Source organism: Canis lupus, chromosome 27 (genome assembly GCF_048164855.1).
Source record: "Canis lupus baileyi chromosome 27, mCanLup2.hap1, whole genome shotgun sequence".
NCBI lineage: Eukaryota > Metazoa > Chordata > Mammalia > Carnivora > Canidae > Canis > Canis lupus.
Window position 1 is genome coordinate 38,933,361 of NC_132864.1, and position 19,888 is coordinate 38,953,248.

Genomic DNA, 19,888 nt, shown 5'->3' on the forward strand with positions numbered 1-19,888 from the left:
CCCTGCTCGTACTCGCGGGCTCGCTCTCTCTCTCTCAAATAAATAAAAAATTTAAAAGAAATGAAAAATACAGGAGGGAAAACCCTATTGGAAAAAAAAAAATCTCGGGATCCCTGGGTGGCGCAGCGGTTTGCCGCCTGCCTTTGGCCCAGGGCGCGATCCTGGAGACCCGGGATCGAATCCCACGTCGGGCTCCTGGTGCATGGAGCCTGCTTCTCCCTCTGCCTGTGTCTCTGCCTCTCTCTCTCTCTCACTGTGTGCCTATCATAAATAAATACAATTAAAAAAATAAAATAAACAAGAAAACTTGCATACCAATGGCTTTGTTTGAGAAAGCCTTAGTCCCTAATTCCACAACTTGAGCTCTGTGCCAGACTACAGTTTTACATTCATAATCTCATTTTTTTCTTCTTCTATGGTCCACAAAAACTTTCCTTGCTGATGACTCTACAAATAGTCACCATGGTTGACAGTGAGAGGTTTCATTGTGATGTGGCTGTTTTGATGCACCTGATGGAAAGTGCAGCATTTGTATCCAGCCCAGGGGATTGGTAATGTCTTTCTTGTTTTACAGAAGAGGAAACTGATGCTCAGAGGGGAGAAGTGTCTTGCCCAAAGTGACCCTTCCAGGAGTAGTGGAGCTGGGACTGGCCTCCAAAGCTCTGGGCCTACTCTGGTTGTCTACTTCCTACCTGTACCTTGGGTCAAGGGCAGAGAGGGCAAAGCTGAGCTTGAGCATAACAAATCATATGCTCCTCATGGGATGTTTTACAGATCAGAAGCCCCATATTGAGCTCTTCATCAGCCTCTTGGCATAAGGATTGTTGTGTTCAATTGTGATTATTGAATTGTTGGACTTCGACTATGTTTCTCCACTGGGATGCTGATCCTGGAAAGGCCAGAGGCCCTGATGGCAAGCAGATTGGAAAGAGGAAATTGACATTTATTCAATTAGAATAATTTTCTAATTTTAGAAATATTAGAGATGGGGGGGTGCCTCAGTTCCTTACCCCAAGGAGCACCATCTGGTAGACAAGTAGTAATGTGGTGTGGGAGAGTCTGGAATAGGGTTTTTGGTAATTCTGTTTTGGGTGGCACGCCTTCTGGGAAGGCTTCTCAGAGGAGGGGACACCTGGGAGGGACATTAGGAGTTTACTAAGCCGAGGGGGAAAAGAGGGAAAGATACACAGGGCTTTTATTGGGCGCCGGGTGTGTTGCACGCAGTTTTGATTTAATCTCCATACTCCTGTATGAAGGATGCTCAACTATTTACAGAGGAGGAGCAAATGATCAGAGAGGTTGAGTCACGCTGGCAGGAAACAGCAGAGTTAGGAATTGAAGCTAGGTCTGTGACTTGGAACTGAGACTCTTACACTGCGCTCAGGGACACCGCGGAGGGGAGAGGGCTGAAGACATCCCCACCGGCGCTGGGGTCGTCCACACTGGGCAAGGGGAGAACCCTAGAAAGAAGCGGTCAGCAGGAAGCCCAGGACAAGGCAGCGACCGGAGTGCAGTTGAGGAAAGTGCTTGTGTCACTAGAGGAAGCCGTGGTTTTTACCCTTAGGGCTCCCCTCAGATGCAGAGCGCCGATCCGAGCTCCCGGTCCTCCGGCCTGGGGGAGCAGCCCCGAGCATCCACAGCGAATGTGGGCGGGGCGAAGACGGAGAGGCGGGGAGGGGCTTATCTGGGTCCCGCCCCCAGCCATTGTGCCGGGGGCTGGAAGGCCTTGCGAGCCAATCAGGACGCAGCATGTAAATAAGCAAGCGGGGCAGGTCCGGGTGACTCCAGAGCTCAGCGTCCGCACCCGGGAGAGGGTGCAGACTCCGCTAACTGGCACCCAGCGAGGCGCGGACTCTGGTGAGCAGGTTGGCTCTGGGCCAGGGGCAAACCCCAGGGAATTTGGGGTCTAAGAGAAGGGGAGGGTTGGACTCACGCAGACCCAGACTTGGTCGGAGGCAGGATGCAGTCGTCCTTGGGGACCCCACCCCCGACGACTCTGGACACGGACAGTGCGCAGACGCCCAGGGGACCCCGAGCAGAGGAAGGGCCCGATGCGTGAAGGACGTGGGGTGAGGGGAGCGAGGGACCCGCAGACGCAGTGGCTGACAGACACGGGAGCGGTGGATCCATGGAGGCCTAGGCATACCCTCACGCCGTCCCCCGCCGGCGCAGAGAGGAATCCGTGGCTGTGCTCCGGCACCGGAGAGAAGAGGCGGATAGCTGGCCGGTCCACCCTCACCATGACCAGCTGCCACCAACATTCTGGATACTTGGCAGATGACGAGGCTGGCCACACCACCTACGTGGCCCGGGTACGTGTGTGCCGCAAGGCCCTGACTCCCAAGACCCCCAAAATGTTCCCTACCAGCTCCAGCACCCCAGATCACAGCCCCCCTTTCTCAGCATCTGTTGACCTCATCTCTGAGCCCCTTAGTCATCCTCATCACCTTAACCATTCCTCTGACATCCTGCTGGGCCCTGGTCACCCTCAACTTCATTCCCTGCATCCCCTCACCTCCAGCAGTTCTGAAGGAGTGTGGTAGATTGGTACCCAGAGCGCCGGAGCATGGAGTCTACTCAGGGCCCAAGGCTCAAAGCTTCAGAAGCAGCCATGGGGGGCCCAGGGGTCAGGACCACAGGTGGTCTGTACAGTGGAGGTAGGGCTGGTCTGCTCAGAGGACAAGTGAGGCGCCCAAGTAGAACTCAGAGGAGTTTGTGATTGCCCATTCCTGCCCTGTGTGAGGGCAAAGTGGGCTTTCAGACTCCCTGGCCACATCTCATATACATGAAATATATGTGGCAGGAGAGCATTGGGGTGATCCAAAATTGATCCCCACTTTGCAGAAGAGGAAATTGGACCTCAAGAGAGGCCATCATGCCCATGGTGTCACACCATGTAGCAGCAGAGCCAGGGTCCAGATCCAGGAACCTGCTGACTCCAAGACACACCTTCTCCCATTACCCACTCCCACTCAACTCCTGGTGCCCTAGGAGGACTCCGAGGGACCCCTAGCCCTGTGGAACATCCCTGCCCTATGTGACATGCCTGTCTCCTCTGGTGCAGCCACCTAAGAAGCCACCCTTCCTGGAAATGGGGCAAGCCTACAAGTCGGGCCACATGCCACACCCACCATCAAGGTACACCCACGCAGACAGCTCGGGGCTCCGTGGCCACAGACGAAACCCAAGGGACCCTCGGCCCTTTGGTAGCTTCCTGGATTTTCTTGTCGAGGGTCAGGTGCTAGACAGCCTACAGACGGTGGTGGAGGAAGCAACTGAGCGCATGACCACCATGAAGACAGAGGCTGGGGTGCCGCTGGTGGAGGTGCAGGACCCAATAGAGGTGCCAAGGGGTGGGCAGCGGGTTCGTGCCCGGCCTAGCCTTAGTACTGTACACCGACACCGTGCCCGACCCAGCCTCTGCACTGGACGTCCCAACAACTACCCATCCTCCTCCAGCTCCATGTCCGACTCCCATAGCAGCTTCACAGCTGGCTGGCTGGGCTCCCACAGCCAGGACAGTGACCTGGGAGCCCGTGGCATGGGCTCACTGCCACCCATGAGAGACAAACTTTTGCTGGAGAAGAACCTCAAACGGCTGCTGAAGCTGGAGAACAGAGGGGTGAGATCTAGGGGCATGGCCCAGGGTGGGCAGGATGGACCCCAGCCCAGGGCCAGGCTTAGGCCTGGCTTGGCTGCTCTTGGATGCACCTGAAAGTCCCCCTTTCTCCGCAGAAAGGCATAGGTCGGTCCTGCTTCCGGACAGACTCCCTGCTGTGGGACTCACTGGGCAGCCAGGCCAGCAGCCAGCGGACCCAGGAGCCACCTCTGTCCTGGTTCTCAGGCCTGCTGGGCTCAAGCACTGGCACAGCCCAAACATCAGAGCTAGGGCCTGTAGAACGGGAACTGACTTTCCTCAAGCGAGAGCATTGTAAGGAGATCAAGTCCTTGTTGAACCAGCCAGCGTCCTTTGACCTGCCTGGCTACTGTTCATTCCGTGAGCCCCATCGGACCCTGGACTTCCTGGCTGAGCACCACCTCTTCCCTGCCTTGCAGAGTGTGGTCCGCCAGGCCGTGGACAAGCTCAGTGGAGCCCGACGTCACGATGGCTGCCCTCTCTTCCCTTCAGAATGGGAGCCTGCAACAGAACCCAATTCTGACTCAGTGCAAGACTCCAAGCCAGAACCCAATTCTGACTCAGTGCAAGACTCCAAGCCAGCCACACCCACTGATGGGGAGGAGACTTACAATGTGCTTCCCATCAGAGTCTCCAGCTCCAAGATGATTCGAAGAAAGAGCACCAAGGGCAGAGGACAGGCCAAATCCAAGGAAGGTGGATCCCCTCTGTCTAGTGCCCAGGTGGCCAACAGATTAAGGGTTGAGGTGACACCCACAGAAGAACCCAAGGTTCCCTCACCCCATCCCAGTCAGGAAGCTCCTGGCAAGGACCCTAAACTACAGAGACCACCCATACCTTCTTCTGGGCCCCCAAACTCCAGCCAGAAGGCCAATCCCTGGCAGAGCCTATACCACCCTCTGCCTATCCCAGGGATCGTGGTGGAAGGGCCCTCCAGCCAGACCCAGTCCACAATCCAGGACATACCTCCTCTCACCTCCCCCTACCCTGGCTTCTCCCACCACCTTCCTTTGTTTTCACCACTTCCCTCCTCAGTGGTTAGAGGCATCTCCCCATCTGCTGTTTCACTGCGTCCAGAGATGACCTTAAGGGTGGAGCTAGGTGGGTTAGGGAAGGGTTTGCGTGGGAAGGGCTCCTTCAGCTACCACCCTTAGCAGCCACTGTCATGGCTATCTTGACCTGCACAGTGGAAACCACCTGGCCTAGTTACTGCCAGGTGTTGTCAAAGATTGAATAAAGCCTACGTTTCATTCTGAGTATTTTTTGTAATGTTTGCATGTGAATCTCAGAGGCCCTTCTATGTGGGCAGTGTCTTGTTCCTTGTGGACAGCAGCCTAAGTCAGAATGGGGCTCTGCATCCTAGGTCCAGCTCCCTCTGCTTCTACTACCTAGGACAGGACTCTTCAGCGTGTCTGCTGAGAGGGAATTGCTCAGGAAGGGTATGGAGAAGACCTAGGTGGCTTCACCCTGGTAGTTCCCCAGCACAGTCCCTGCCTGACCCTTGTCTCACCTATGAAGACCCAGGCAGGCTTCCCTCCTCTGAACCTTGACCCAGGGGAGAACCTACCAGAGCCCAGGTTATCCAGGCTCCAGTTTGGCTAACATCCTGACTGACATCACCAGCCTTGCCACAGGCCTGACTGGTGTGGCTGGTGTGCGGCCCATGTGGTAAGTGTGAGGGTGTGGCTGACATGCAGGACCTGGGCTCAGCTGTTGATTGAGACAGCATAGCAGATGTGGCAAGGCCATACCCCTAGTGTGACAAGCGTGGCATTTGTGTGGGTGATGTGGAAGGTGCTCTGGGTATGAGGGGCATCCCAAGGCATCGGGAATGGCATGACGTGTCTCCCTTTCCCTCCCTGGCTGTTGCACAGAGCCCTAATTACAGGTTCGTGAAGAAGACACTACCCTCCATCTCATCCAAGTCCACCCTGTCCCACTTCCCCAACCCCGTGTACGAGGAGCTCGTCAGCTACTTAGTGGAGAAGGTTGTGTCCCTGGTCATCTACAAGTACAAGTTCGAGAAGAACCTCTCCAAGCAGCTGGGCTTCATCTCCTTCCCCGTCACCGAGACGCTCATGGACCTCTTCCTGGGCTTCAAGAAGGTGAAGGGCTCCCGCATCTGCCTGTCCTCAAAGATCAACTGGAACTGCCTGCTGCACAAGCTGGAGGAGGCCGAGTGGGCCCGGCAGCTGTCGCGACAAGCCTCCCAGCATGACTCCGCCTCCCAGCGCAGCTCCCAACGCGGCCCCGCCCACCAGGGGGCGGGGCACAGCAGCACCGAGTCCCCCTCCACGGGGTCGGAGCCCGCCCCCCGCGCCGACCCGGCCGAGGCCGCCGAGCCCAGCCTCGACAGTGAGCTGCCGGACCTTCGGCTGCTCTGGGCTCAGGAGGATGCTGGAGCCGAGGAGCAGGGGCCCACGAGCGTGGGCGCTAATCAGAGCCAGGAATTAGTAGACGGGGACAGTCAGAGCAATGAGGAGGAAGATGAGGACCAGGGTGAGGACTTCCCAGACGAGGGCACGCCCCAGAGCTCTCCCCGAGCCTCAAGTGGAGGCGGACGTCAGCGACTCCACGAACACGAGTCACAGTGACCCTCCGTGAGGCCCCAGCTCCCCAGCACCCAGCGCTTGATTCCCTGCTCCTGCTCTTGCTCCAGTGGAGTGCTACCCCCACCCCCACCCCCAGCCGGCTCCTGCCCCAAGCCGTCAGGGTGGGCTGAATGTCCACGAGGACCTCTGCTAGCCTGTCGGGGGAGCCAACAGGAGAAATAAAGCTTGTGTTGCTGGAGCAAGATGTTTTTGTCCAGAGTTCAGCTGCACTTCCACAGGCCTGAGCACCCGCCCTGGAGTGACACCTTGGCAGGCCTTCCTCAAAGCTGCCATGCCCTGACCCCCTGACCTCCCATGCTCTGCTTGAACACAAGTCGGCTTGTGGCTCTTCTCTGTTCCAGGGTGCTCCTTCCTGGCTTTTCAAGCCTCTTAGGACTCGTGGTCCCTTTTCCTAACAGCCGCTGAGCAACATCGTTCCTGCTGCCAGAGGACTCCTCCTCTGCCAGGGCAGCAACCTGCTCCCTTTGACATGCCACATCCTCACGTTCCTATGGGGAACCATGCATCCACCCTTTCCTGATGCCCCCAGAACTACCCGTCATTGTAATTTGTATTTCCCGGCTCCAATTCCTGAGTCTGGAGGGTCCAAGTAGGTCCCTAGGAGGCTGCCCCAGGCTGACCATGTGACTACCCTTTCAGCAGTGCCCCTGGGCCAGACAGCTCTCTGGAAGGCTCTGCAGACTTCGCTGGGGCCATGATTGGCAGGTCTCCTCTCCAAGTTTCTCCTGGGGCTTCTGGGCATCCTGTGCAGCCAGCTGAGCACCCTCCCTCTCTCCGCCTTTCCAGGGCAGCCATTCTGTGCCCCTATTTAGGCATCTTTTTTTTTTTTTTACTTTTTTAAAATTTTTATTTATTTATGATAGTCACAGAGAGAGAAAGAGAGAGAGGCAGAGACATAGGCAGAGGGCGAAGCAGGCTCCATGCACCGGGAGCCCGATGTGGGATTCGATCCCGGGTCTCCAGGATCGCGCCCTGGGCCAAAGGCAGGTGCCAAACCGCTGCGCCACCCAGGGATCCCCCTATTTAGGTATCTTCACCCAGGGAGCCACTTGACCTCTCTCCACTATCCTGCAGCCCTTGTGGGCAAGAGAGAACCTGAAGGTGCTCCACTCTGCCTTGCCGTGTAGGCTGCCAATGCAGAGACTGGCAGGTGTCTCACATCTCCCCCTGGGTCCCTCCTGGGTGTACAGAGCCCAAGTCTGCTCAACCCAGCCTGACTGTGCTCAGTGGCCCACATGTGAGGATACAGCAATTATAGAGCTGCTCTGGAGCGGGGCAGAGAGGACCTTCCATACCACTTCCATGACCTGCAATTCGGGGAGAGAGACATTCTCTGCTCCCAGCCAGAGGGACCAATTCCTAAGGTGGGTGGGTCAGGAACCCATTTTTCCAGAAAGCTCTTGTGGCAAGGATCTTTTAGGGCATATGCTCAGCATAAGGCCCATTCTCTGAGGCCACCCACTGCCACCACCACCTTTTATGTCCTCCTTGCCATACCACTTGGCCACAGTCGATTAGTCTTCTTGACACATCCCTATTCCAGGTTACACCAGTCAGGTCTTTTCCCCAGGATCTTGCAACTGGGATGAACTGAGAGATTTTTTTTTTTTAAGTTTATTTTTAGTGATTTTTACACCTAATGTGGAGCTTGAACTCACAAGCCAGAGATCAAGAGTCGCATGCTCTTCCAACTAAGCCAGCCAGGCACCCCCAAGACAGACTGAGAGATTCTGGTGCAATTTGCACTGATTGCTAAAGACAAGTGTGGACAGTGTGGAGCAGCCATCTTCCACCCTTCTCCAGAGAGGCAAGAAATCCTGTCTGCAGAAAAGAGCCTGGAGGGGAGCCCTAGGGCTCTGAGACACACCAGCTGGCATGATACCGCCAACTTTCCAGGTCTCTCTGCCAAGTCCTCAAGGGGAAAAGAGAACATATCCCCACCCTGGCCTCCGAGGCACATGTCTAGAGAATGTCCCTGGAGTGGAACCAGCCTCTTTGGGAACTACCGGTACACTGTGCTAAAGGCGTGTGACCTTAGCTCCTGTTTCAGGTATCCGTTGCTGTGTAACCACTCCAAGGCTTAAGTGGCTTCAAACACAGTCATCATTTTTCCCGATGCTGGAGCTTGGCAGGCTCAGCTGGCAGTGGTGTAGGCAGTCTCTTAAGTGTTGTGTCCAGCTGGGGGCATGACTGAGACCAGAACACCCCACGTGGCCTCTGCCCACCCAGTGTCTTTCCCCAAGGCTCCTGACCAATCATCTAGCCTGCACTTCCTTACAGCACAGGGCAGCAGCTGGCTTCCTAGAGAGAGGAAGCAAGAACCACTGGTCCTCTCACAGCTTGTGCTCAGAAGTCCCCAAACAGCATTTCTGTGCCATTCTCCTGGTCAAAGCGAATTCCCATGCCTGCCCAGATTCAATGTCTTGATGAGAGAGTCCGTGTCATGATGAGAGAAGCAGCTTACACTTACAGCGATGGGAGGAAATGTTAGTAGACATATTTGGAGAACTACCACCACCACATCACCACCACCATCACCCACCCCCACCCCCACCTCGTAGCTGATTGCACCTTGAACAGCAGTCCCTGGAACTGAGTTGAGCAGATGAGAATCTGAACCTGAAGACAAACTGGCTGGAAAGTGGAGGTCTGTGGAGAGAATATAATTCACCCTGAGCATCTGCTCATACAGTGAGCTGGGGGAGGTGGTCTGCAGGAGGAAGGTAGGGAAAGGGAACAGCAACGAGAAGGCATGAGGCCCTGAGAAAGTCGAGGGAGAACCATGTTGGCTTCTCCAATCCAGTTCGGAGTCTGTGCTGCCCTCAGAATCCTGTTTTTGCCTGTCGGGGAGATTGCCTGCTGCGTTCTCACCCTCTGGTTTTACATGCAACAGGAAGCTGTTGGCAGCTTTAAGCAGGTGCCTGGCATGATTTAATATATGCTTTTTTTTTTTTTTTAAGATTTTATTTTTAGGGACACCTGGATGTCTCAGTGGTTGAGCATCTACATTTGGCTTGGGGTGTGATTCCGGAGTCCCAGGATTGAGTCCCACGTCAGGCTCCCTGAATGTAGCCTGCTTCTCCCTCTGCCTGTGTCTCTGCCTCTCTCTCTCTGTCTTTCATGAATGAATGAATGAATGAATGAATGAATAAATAAATAAAATCATATATATATATATATATTTATTAAGATTTTATTTTTAAGGGGATCCCTGGGTGGCTCAGCGATTTAGCGCCTGCCTTTGGCCCAGGGCGCGATCCTGGAGACCCAGGATCGAATCACACATCAGGCTCCCGGTGCATGGAGCCTGCTTCTCCCTCCTCCTGTGTCTCTGCCTCTCTCTCTCTCTTTCTCTCTCTATTATAAATAAATAAATAAATAAATAAATAAATAAATAAATAAATAAATCTTTTTTTTGGTTTGTTTTTTTAAATAATAAAAACATATTTTATTTTTAAGTAATCTCTACAGCCATGTGGGGTGTGAACTCACAACCCTGAGATCAAGAGTTGCATATTCCACTGACTGAGTCAACCAGGCACCCCTGATTTAAAAAATTTTTTTTATTATTTATTTTTTTTAGATAAGCTATTTGTTTTTTAAAGATTTTATTTATTTGTGAGATACACACACACAGAGAGAAGGAAAGGCAGAGACACAAGGCAGAGGGAGAAGCAGGTTCCACGTAGCGAGCCCGACGTGGCACTTGATCCCGGGTCCCCAGGATCAGGCCCTGGGCTGAAGGCGGCACTAAACTGCTGAGCCACCCGGCTGCCTTAATTTTTTTCAAGTAGGCTCCCACACCCAATGTGGGGTATGAACTCACTACAACCCTTAGATCAAGAGTCATATGCTCTACTGACTGAGCCAGCCAGGTGCCACCTGATATATGCTTTCTAAGTATAAATCATTTTCCTTCATGGAGAATGACTTGGAGGGGCCTGAGCAGTGGAAGTACAGAAATTTGTTAGGAGACAATGGTCAATATCTGCAGAAGATGGAGTGGCTTGGATTAGGAAGCTGATAAGGAATGCAGGAGAGAAGCTTTATAATCTCTTTTGAAGTTAGAGCCATCAAGATATGTTGGGTGAGGTATGCCTGGGTGGCTCAGCTGTTGGCGTCTGCCTTTGACTCAGGGTGTGATCCCCGAGTTTCGGGATTGAGTCCCTCATTGGGCTCCCTGTGAGGAGCCTGCTTCTCCCTCTGCCTGTGTTTCTGCCTTCTCACTGTGTCTCTCATGAATAAATAAATAAAATAAGATTTTATTTTAGTTTATTAAGCCACCTGGGCTGCCCCAAATAAATAAAATCTTAAAAAAAAAAAAAAAAAAAGATATGTTTGGCAGCCCAGGTGCTTCAGCGGTTTAGCGCTGCCTTTGGCCCAGGTCGTGGTCCTGGAGTCCTGGGATCGAGTCCCACGTCAGGCTCCCTGCATGGAGCCTGCTTCTCCCTCTGCCTGTGTCTCTGCCTCTCTCTCCCTCTCTCTCTCTCTGTCTCTCATGAATAAATAAATGAAATTTAAAAAGAAAAGACATGTTGGGTGATATGTGCAAAATGTGGTAAAGAAGAATTAAAGATAAGTCCCAGTTTGGGGGCTGAAACAAGGCAAATGAAGGTGCCATTACTGAGACTCAGAATTCTGGGGGAAGGGAGAAAAGTTTGAGGGAGGAGACCAAGGATTCTGCTTGGGACATTTAATTAAGTCTGTGATGCTTGTTGGTATGTCCAAGAGGACATATCCATTCCTTCCCAGATTATACTCTAGCACCTCCACCATGGATTGGAGGCCCCTCAAGAGAGTGCTGGGTCTGTCAATGCCAGGGCAGGCCTTTAGCAATTCAGACACCCTAAATCCTGAAAAGATCAAACCTCTCCTCCTATATGTAATTAAAAATAGAAACTATTAAACATGAAAACCCTAAAATAACATGTTGCTGTAATTAAAATGGCTCTACTCTGGATTTTCTGAATGCAAAATTCTGAATGATTTAATTAAACACAAACTTTTCTCTCTGCTTTGTTGGTGCCCCAAGTGCATGGGTAGTCAGCCCATTGATTAATGTAGTCCAGAGCCAGTTCCCAGTGGCCCCCAGCACAGGGCCTGGAGTTAAGTCAACATAAGAATGTTTCACCAATGGGGCAGCCCTGGGTGGCTAGGCGGTTTGGCACCGCCTTCCGCCCAGGGCATGATTCTGGAGACCTGAGATGGAGTCCCATGTCGGGCTCCCTGCATGGAGCCTGCTTCTCCCTCTTCCTGTGTCTCTGCCTCTCTCTCTCTGTGTCTCTCGTGAATAAATAAACAAAATTTAAAAAAAAAAAAAGGAAAGACTGTTTCACCAATGAATAAATAAACATTCGTATATACGTTTTCCGCCCTTGAAGACTGAGCAGAAAGCCCTCCGAGAAGGCACTGAGACAGCGACCCACTCACATCGGAAACCTGGCACACATGGTGACCTACCCTTAGTTCCCACAGTCACTTGGCTTCCCACAGTTCTGGTTTCCTAAGAAACTTTGGGGCTTTCTGGTGAAAACCTATCATTATCCTCAGCACCACAGATCCCTGCTGCCCTCTGCTGCCCGATGGCCGAGTGCATATAATTCGGCCCCGAGAAGAGTCAGTGAGTTGGCAGGGGGCTTTAAAAACTCCAGGATCCAGGGACCGAGGTGACCCATTCTCAGAAAGGAGGCAGTGACCGAATGACTAGGGAATTAACTAATCCTGAGATCTAGGGACTGAAGAACCAAGTGACCCAGTATCTGAGATCCACCGGCCTTGTGACCACAGAATCTAGGGGTTCAGCCACCCAGAAGCTGAGGACCCAGAGTCCGACAGGGAAGATCGGATTGAAGACCCGAGGATCCAAGATCAAGGAGTTTTGTGAACACGTGTCCGCAGGATCCGCAGGTCCCCAGCCAGGTGTGCGGGAGCTCAGCGGCCCCCGGATGCGGCGCCCGAACCTACAGCTCAGGTGGGCAGCGTCTCTCTTACCACTTGGCGCCGCTCCGGACTTCCCTTGGCGTTCATTGGTGAGGCCTCGGAAGCGTGGACCAATCAAAACTCTCCTCGTGTCTCCAGCCCCCTCCCAGTCGCCGCTCTGGAAAGCTGGGGGCGGATCCCCTCCACGCCGACCCAATGGCAATGCAGGCGGAGCGCCGTGCTGGCTGGCGATTGGCTACCTCCACTGGTTCTGTCAGAGCCGGATTGGCCGGTGGCGGAGACGGAAGCGTCCCGTGGGCCCGAGCTGCCGGAGCTCGGCCGGGGCGATGTGGAGCGCGGGCCGCGGCCGAGCTGCCGGACCGGCGCTTCTGGGACTGCTGCTGACGCTCTTGGTGCCGGGCAGCGGTGCCGCCAAGACCGGCGCAAGGCTCGTGACCTGCGGGTCGGTGCTGAAGCTGTTCAACACGCAGCACAGGGTGCGGCTGCACTCGCACGACATCAAATACGGATCCGGTGCGCGGGGCCCGGGGCATCGTCGGGGGGCGGAGCCCGGGCTGGGAGTCTGAAGGTGGGGTGGCAGCGGGGGGTCGTCGAGGAGCCGGGCTGGGGGGCTGGAGTTTCTGGGAGGGGCCATGGGGGCTAGGGCCCGACCGTCTTAAGGGGGGGTCCTCGGGATATCGGGGGCGAGGCGTCCAGGAGCTGCGGGCCAAGGGACTCGGGAGGTCAGCGGGGGGCCCAGGGCCGGAGCTGGGGGTTGGGAGTGAGCCGTTGTCCTGCGGAGTTTACGGCGTCCGGGTCAAGGGCAGCGGGTTCAGAGACTGACCGCGACCCCGGGGTGCGTGGGGGGGGTGTCTCTCCTTAGGCAGCGGCCAACAATCGGTGACTGGCGTGGAGGCGTCTGACGACGCCAACAGCTACTGGCGGATCCGCGGCGGCTCGGAGGGCGGGTGCCCGCGCGGGTCCCCCGTGCGCTGCGGGCAGGCGGTTCGGCTCACGCACGTGCTCACCGGCAAGAACCTGCACACGCACCACTTTCCTTCGCCGCTGTCCAATAACCAGGTGAGGCTCCGTGTGTGTGTGTGTGTGTGTGTGTGTAGGGCCCGGGGACAGAATTTAGACTTCCTGTCAGTGGCTCTCAGCCTCAGCTTCCTCTGCGAAATGAGCTTTTCAGCCCAGAAATGTTTACTGAGCACCGCCTCTGCGGGGGTGACTACAGGAAGGGAGATCCGGCTAGATAGCTCATGTCCTGGGGGGTGAGCTGGATCCTGGAAGGGGATCCACAAGGCCTTTGGGGTGGGGAATATGAAACCCAGCAGGGGAGCAGGAACTCCCAGCTGGGTCTGGAAGGCCGAGTAGGAGTTCTCCAGGCCACAGAGGGGAGACTAGGGCCTTGTGCTCCAACGGAATTCATTGGAACTGAGGGTTGGAGAGGTGGAGGGGTGGAGTTTGGGTGGGAGGGGCTTGAGGGGCTTGTGGGGTTAGGGAGGGAGTGGGTAGGAACAGAGGCTGCTTGGGGGACTTGTCAGAAGAAAGACTGAAATAGAGACCTGTCAGCCTGAGGGGCTGGACATCATGCTGTGTGAGGCTCAGAGAAGTTTGAAGGGAAACATGGAGGAGAAAGGAGACAGGAGGAGGAGGCCTTAGCTACTTGAGGGCCAAGGGTTACTGCCCAGACAGATGTGTCTGGTTTGGTAGGGTGTACATGTGTTTGAAGACACCCGTTTGGGAAGAGCCTACTGGGTGCTGGAGGTGGTGGCAGTAGTGTCCTATTTTTGCAGCTGTGGAAGCTGAGGCTCAGAAAGGTACAGGGAAGGAACCAAGGCCCCGTGCCCTGGGTGTGAGTGCTGCTGCCAAAGGGACCACAGGGGACCTAGTGTGCCCTCTGTGATGAGCACTGCCCTTCTACCCCCTGTACCTATAGGAAGTGAGCGCCTTTGGGGAAGACGGTGAGGGTGACGACCTGGATCTGTGGACCGTGCGCTGCTCAGGGCAGCACTGGGAGCGGGAGGCCGCTGTGCGCTTCCAGCACGTGGGCACCTCTGTGTTCCTGTCAGTCACTGGGGAGCAGTACGGCAGCCCCATCCGTGGGCAGCACGAAGTGCATGGCATGCCCAGCGCCAATACACACAATACGTGGAAGGCCATGGAAGGCATCTTCATCAAGCCCAGTGTGGATCCCTCTGCAGGTCACGATGAACTCTGAGTGCCACGGATGGGTGGGGCATCTGCAGGACCACTCTTGGTGGAGACTTTGGGTTTGTAGGGGTTCTCAAGTGCCTTTGTGATTAAAGAATGTTAGTCTGTGATTATGTTTTGCTGTGAGTCTGGGGATGGGGGGGTAACCAGGGGGTGCCAGCCCTCCTGACCTGGTTCACCATCTCTCCCTTAGTGCAAAACTTTTTGTCTCCAACACGGAATGACAGCTAAACCCATCCAAACGTTGATGCTCTTTTTCTTTCTTTCTTTTTTTTTTTTTTTTTGATTTTATTTATTTATTCATGACAGACAGAGAGAGAGAGAGGCAGAGACACAGGCAGAGGGAAAAGCAGGCTCCATGCAGGGAGCCTGACGTGGGACTGGATCCTGGGTCTCCAGGATCACACTCCTGGCTGAAGGCAGCGCTAAATCGCTAGGCCACCAGGGCTGCCCTTGATGCTCTTTCATGTACTCCCAACATCGTCATCACATCACCCCTCTCCGTCCTTGGTCATCTGATGGCAGATGACCCCAGTTCCCTAGCCCCTGAGCTTCATGAACCTTCCATGTTAAGGCCTCATACCCTCGCTGCCTGGGCATGTGCCATCTTAAGCCCCTGGTGCAACTTTCCAGGGTCCCAAGGAGATAACAAAACTTCAAGAGTATTGCCAGGGAAGGTAACCACAAAGAACTGCTACCTGCCGAGATTTGAAGTTTCTTGGAAGGAGAGGCACAATTCCCGCAGGCAAAGCATTGCAACTTAAAGGCAGGAACAGTAGGAGGGCCGCCCTAATAAAGGAAGGGAAGTTAGTTTTGCTGGTGTTTAGGTGACCTCTAGAGGTTATGGGAGGGACTACAGGCTTCCTGGACTTGCTAATTGCTCCCAGGGAGGCTGAATATGTTGGAGGGGAGGGATTTAAAGCAGCTGCTGGGGGTACAGAGTGCTACTTTCCTGAATGAGAATTCAAGAGCCCAAGGAGAAGCTGGGGGGTAGCAAGGAAGGGGCTTGGAGGAGTGTGGGCAGAGCACTTTGCAGGTGAGAAATCAATTGGCCTTATGGGGGTGGGTGCAAAGCTCTAGCCAATTGTGAGACTTGATGGGAGGTGGGTCATACCTAGGCCCTGGACCATTACTTCCCCACCCTCTCAACCCATGAGTCCTGCTCTGGGCAAACACAGACCTCCTGAGCCCTCCACTGCCAAACCTCTCAAGCATTGTCTACAAGTTTAAGCTCCTCTCCCGTCACTCACCTGACCTTCGACAGTATTGCAGTACAACTAGATTAATAGCAGAATCAGTGTACAGCATGTAGGAATTCTTGGGGAGCCAAGGCTGGAGCTGTGGGAGCGTGTAAGATGGCTCCAGACAGAATGTAGGAGAAGACCAAAAATTAAATTGCAGCAGCAGCAGCAGCAGCAGCAGCAGAACACTCATTTACTGAGCACTAAGTGTCAGGCACTTGGCCAACGATTTACACAGCATCTCATCTGCTCCTGGCAACAACTCTATGAAGCAGGTTCAATTGTCTTAATTTTTCAGAGGAGGTGGCAGGTTGGTAAAGATTGAAACCCAGCTCTATCTGCCTCAGAAACACTTGCTCTCAGCCATTGGGCTGAGAGAATAAAATGGGGGGGGGCGATGCACTGTAGCCTAAGCAGTCCTCCGCCCCCCCTCCCGCCCCCCCCGCCCCCCCTCCCGCCCCTACCCTGCAGCTGTGAGCGCTGAACGGTGTATACATCCTTCTGGGTTATCAGCCCTGGGTACGCACTTACTCAATGCTTATCCACAAAGTGGATAACATTCTGGGGGCCGGGGGGTGGGGTGGGGTGGGGAGACTCAAGCCGACATCCTCTTGCCTGTACCTCCCACAGATCCACAAGGCTTCACGGGCTCTAGGACCCGATCTCTGCAGCTCAGGCCTAACGGGGCAGCTTCAGGCAAATCCGAGCACTCGAGATGGGGTTAGGTGGGGAGCGGGGGTGCTACCCCGGCCGGGAAGCCCATTGCGGCCGAATATGTCGTCTGGGAGGCACGGGGAGCGCTGTCAGCGCACAAAGCGAAGCAGCCCGCGGCCCTGCTCCACAGAGGACGAGACTGGGGGTTCGGGCGTTTTCCTAGGCTCGCAGCCCTCTTCCCCGTGGGCTCAGCTGCGCGGACGGCGCCCCCCTCGGGGCTCCCAGGCGCTCTCGCCCGCGCCGCTGTTAAACTCGCGGAGACCGGAGCTGAGAAAAGGCGGGCAAAATTCCTTTTGATAAGTTATGAATGGGGAGACGGTGTTTGTAGTACTCATTGTTAAAACCACGGAGCCGGGGCCTCGGCCCGCCCGCGGCCAATCGGGGCCCGGAGGCTATTTTGAAATCGCTCCGCTTCCGGCCAATAGGCGCGCGGGAGGCGAAGCCCCGCGCCGGCTCCGGCCAATGAGCGCCGCGTTATGCTAAGGAGCCGGGGGCCGGGCCCGCCGACTGTCAGCGGGTTAAAGATGGAGCCGGCGAGCGAGAGGGCGCCACGAGGTGCGGGGTCGTCCTGCCGCGGGCGGCGGGGGCCAACAACCGCCGGGACCTTCCTCCCGCTAACCGCCCGCGCCCTGCCCCGGCCTGGTCCGGAGCGGGGGTCCCGCCGCGTGAGTAGCCGGGCCCGAGGAGGAGGGCACAGGCAGGGCGACCCGACTGGCGGGACCGTGCGGAGGGGCGCAGCCCGGACCCCCGGCGCCCTCCCCGGGCAGAGGGCTCCAGAAGGGCGGGGAGCCTCCCTGGTCCCCTTGCTCCGCTCTGGGCCGCCAGGCAGACTCGGGACTGAACGCGGAGCCCAAGTTGGGGGCCAGGGGCCAGGGATGGGGGCCTGAGCCAGCAGGGGCGCGTTCGTTAATGGGGCCACCGTCCTTCTCTCGGGGCCGCGGGCCCAGTGAGGGCGCAGGATCGTCGGGCTGGACCCACCCTCGCTTCGTGCGCGAGTGGGCTTCGGACTGCGGTGGAGCGCGGGCCCCTCTCCTTTGTGTGCGCGCCCCCTCCCCCGTCCGCTCCCGCTCCTGGGCTGGAGCTACCCCTCAGTCTGGGGTCTCTCCCGCACCGCAATGTGGAGCGCGCGGGGGAAGGTCTGGGACCTTCCGACGACCTCCAGGACCGCAGCCCTGCCGAAAGCCTCCTCCCCACCCTGGGGTCCAGGACCGGGCCTCTAGCCCCACCCACCCACGGTTGAGCTTCCCGCCCTGAGCTTATTGGGGGCCGCGGAGTCCCCCCTGCTGGCCCCAGGTGCTCTGACGAGGTTGCACTACTGTGCTCTGAGAAGCAGTGCAATGATATTGTCAAAGCATCGGGGACCAGCCTTGGGGACGCCCCCCCTCCCCACACCACCAACTCCCTCTCCAGGCCGGGCCCCTTGGGCCTGCAGGCCCTCCCCTCCCCCTCCAGAGCTCGCTCCCTTCTCCATGGAAACTTGAGATCTCGGCCAGGCCTGGGCCTCTAGGGTCAGAGGGCACCCTTCCCCCAGGCAGAAGCCCCACCCCAGTGGGCCTGCATTCCAGGCCTCAGATCCTCGGACCACCACTGAGAGAGGCGCCGGCAGGCCTGCCTGACACTCTTTCCCTGTTGCACTACTGTGGGCCGCTGGGAAGCAGTGCAATGATGAAAGGGCATCGGTCAGGCCCACCCCACCACCCTTAGTCCCCGCATGGAGGGGAGGGAGTTTTGCTGCCTCACTCCACTTCCTAGCAGCTAGGAGTAGACTGGACCCTCCATCACAGGATTAGGTGAGTGCAGAGCTGGGGGATTGTCCCACAAATTCTCCTTCAGGGTTATGGCGGACAGGAGCAGGGACAGAGGCCCTGGATTCAGAAAAGCTCTGGTTTGAAGATCTTTGCACACCAACTCCCTGGGTAAGACTGGGGACTCCAGGTTTGGTCAGGGCCTTGTGGAGAAATGGAGACCCCCAGTGTTGCCTGACTTAGATCCAGCCCAACTTTGACCGTGTATAAGTGAACTACACCCAGCCCTCCTTGGAGGCTTGGGGAGGGTCAGGTTCTAGAGGAAACCTGGGTTCTTAGGAGCAGTACTATCTGGGGTGGGTGGATGGACTCGGGCTAAGAAGCCCATTAGGTGATTCCCATCAACCATGCCAGCTTGTTCTCTTACAGGGAGGTATGCCGCCCTGAGACTGCAGGAGGGACCAAGAGGTGCCTGGCATGCCCATCCTAACAGCTACAACCAGGGGGATTGCCAAGGAGCCAGGCCCTAGGCGTGCTTGCAAGGCCACCTCCTCCATCAGGACCTGCCCCAATGCAAAAAGCTTTTATGTGCCCAGTGACAGTCATCCAAGCCTGTCTCCTTTGAGAGGAGGCCTAGGTTTCCAGATGGGCATTTGGGAGTACCCCTCACCCCTGGCAGGGCACATCAAGATGTCAGCTTCACCCCCACCCATCCTGGGGGAAGGAAGACCAGGCATCGATGGCTGGAGGTGGGCATCTTTCCTTCTGTGTAGATTCTGTGCCCGCCGTCTGGAGACCCTCGTACAGCCGTCTCTGGCCCTTGCTGGTGGATGCTTGTGAACTCAGGGCTTTGCTCAAATGTTTCAAAGGAAAGCCTTTCCTGGGCTCCACAGCATCCAATATCCCTCCAGCAGAGCCTGTTAGATCGACCTTTCTCATTGTGTTTGAAGTCCTCATTAGACTGGGAGCCCTGAGGGCAGGGACATGTCGCTTTTTATATTTCTCTTGGCAGTGCCTGGCTCGGAGTTGGGGGCCAATACAACTTTAAAAAATACAACTAAGTACATACAGTGTGAAGTGTTATTAGCATAACCTGGGGGGGGGGGTTAGTTAGAGTCTGCTTGACTCCTGAGAGGATGCTTGTGCTGTATATAAAAGGGTCCATACTATGTATTTCAAAGTAAAGTCTTACTTTGAAAGTCACACAGGGTCAGGAAGTAGCATGAAGATTTGAACCCATGTGTACTAAGTCTGTTTGCACCTCTAGGCTAAAATTTGTTTCCTCCTTGGTTGTTTCCATCTTGCTCTCTGACCTCAAAGCAGGAGGAAGTGAGGGCCATCTCCTATGTTGTTGGGAACAGCAGAACCTAGAGGGTTGGTGGTTTGGCAGTGGAGGGTAAAAAGTCTCTTTAGCCTCAATGGATCTCAGGTTGAGGGGAGTGAAGGGCTGTGGAGGCGATGGAGAGGAAGCAATCCAGGGTGGACCCCCTCATCGGTGGCTGGGGTGAATGGTGCTGACAAGGCTGGCCAAGTAGGAGAGGGAGAAGAGAAGCAGATTCGGGATCGGGAGGGAAGAAGCTGTGTGCCCACCTGGATCTGTTCAGCGTGAGATGCCCCAGAAACGTCCCCAGAGGAAACTTGGATGTGGTCGCGGACCTCAAGGGAGGTCAGAGCCTGAGACGCAGGTTAGGGTTAAGTCAGCTCTGAGTTGGGACCAAGAAGTGGGGTAAGATCATCCGAGATGGTACCACAAAGACGGCACCTTGGGAACGCATAGGGAGCCCCTGGAGATGCTGGTGAAGA

General features: G+C 55.7%; 2 protein-coding genes and 1 long non-coding RNA gene across 6 annotated transcripts; all 3 read left to right on the forward strand.

Annotated features, from left to right (window-relative positions):
* The first annotated feature begins 545 nt into the window (after window positions 1-545).
* Window positions 546-6,431, forward strand: CCDC116 (coiled-coil domain containing 116). 4 transcript variants are annotated; one of them, XM_072803641.1, is made up of 4 exons: window positions 565-1,857; window positions 2,173-2,312; window positions 3,065-3,622; window positions 3,736-4,893. In XM_072803641.1, the coding sequence occupies exons 1-4, from the start codon at window positions 1,644-1,646 to the stop codon at window positions 4,789-4,791; spliced, it is 1,968 nt and encodes a 655-aa protein (XP_072659742.1). In that variant the 5' UTR covers window positions 565-1,643; the 3' UTR covers window positions 4,792-4,893. The 4 variants fall into 4 exon arrangements, with proteins under 4 accessions (XP_072659746.1, XP_072659742.1, XP_072659743.1 ...); XM_072803642.1 differs by having other exon boundaries at window positions 1,734-1,865; XM_072803645.1 differs by lacking the exons at window positions 3,065-3,622; window positions 3,736-4,893 and adding an exon at window positions 5,512-6,431 and having other exon boundaries at window positions 546-1,857.
* A 6,017-nt stretch (window positions 6,432-12,448) lies between these two features.
* SDF2L1 (stromal cell derived factor 2 like 1) lies at window positions 12,449-14,495 on the forward strand. The gene is made up of 3 exons (XM_072803655.1): window positions 12,449-12,702; window positions 13,052-13,248; window positions 14,111-14,495. Exons 1-3 carry the CDS (start codon window positions 12,516-12,518, stop codon window positions 14,390-14,392), a joined length of 666 nt encoding a protein of 221 aa, XP_072659756.1. The 5' UTR covers window positions 12,449-12,515; the 3' UTR covers window positions 14,393-14,495.
* A 2,369-nt stretch (window positions 14,496-16,864) lies between these two features.
* Window positions 16,865-18,653, forward strand: LOC140619761 (uncharacterized). Its single transcript, XR_012019549.1, has 3 exons — window positions 16,865-17,005; window positions 18,174-18,256; window positions 18,515-18,653. It is a non-coding gene; the product is annotated as an uncharacterized lncRNA (long non-coding RNA).
* Window positions 18,654-19,888: the final 1,235 nt, after the last annotated feature.

What these genes read in the sequence shown, in the direction of transcription:
- CCDC116 (XM_072803641.1), top strand. Translation starts at nt 1,644, where the DNA reads ATGTGGGCGGGGCGAAGACGGAGAGGCGGGGAGGGGCTTATCTGGGTC. An exon ending in ACACCACCTACGTGGCCCGG is followed by an intron (nt 2,313 to 3,064) that starts GTACGTGTGTGC and finishes CCTCTGGTGCAG; the next exon opens with CCACCTAAGAAGCCACCCTT. An exon ending in TGAAGCTGGAGAACAGAGGG is followed by an intron (nt 3,623 to 3,735) that starts GTGAGATCTAGG and finishes CTTTCTCCGCAG; the next exon opens with AAAGGCATAGGTCGGTCCTG.
- SDF2L1 (XM_072803655.1), top strand. Translation starts at nt 12,516, where the DNA reads ATGTGGAGCGCGGGCCGCGGCCGAGCTGCCGGACCGGCGCTTCTGGGA. An exon ending in CGACATCAAATACGGATCCG is followed by an intron (nt 12,703 to 13,051) that starts GTGCGCGGGGCC and finishes GTCTCTCCTTAG; the next exon opens with GCAGCGGCCAACAATCGGTG. An exon ending in CGCCGCTGTCCAATAACCAG is followed by an intron (nt 13,249 to 14,110) that starts GTGAGGCTCCGT and finishes CTGTACCTATAG; the next exon opens with GAAGTGAGCGCCTTTGGGGA.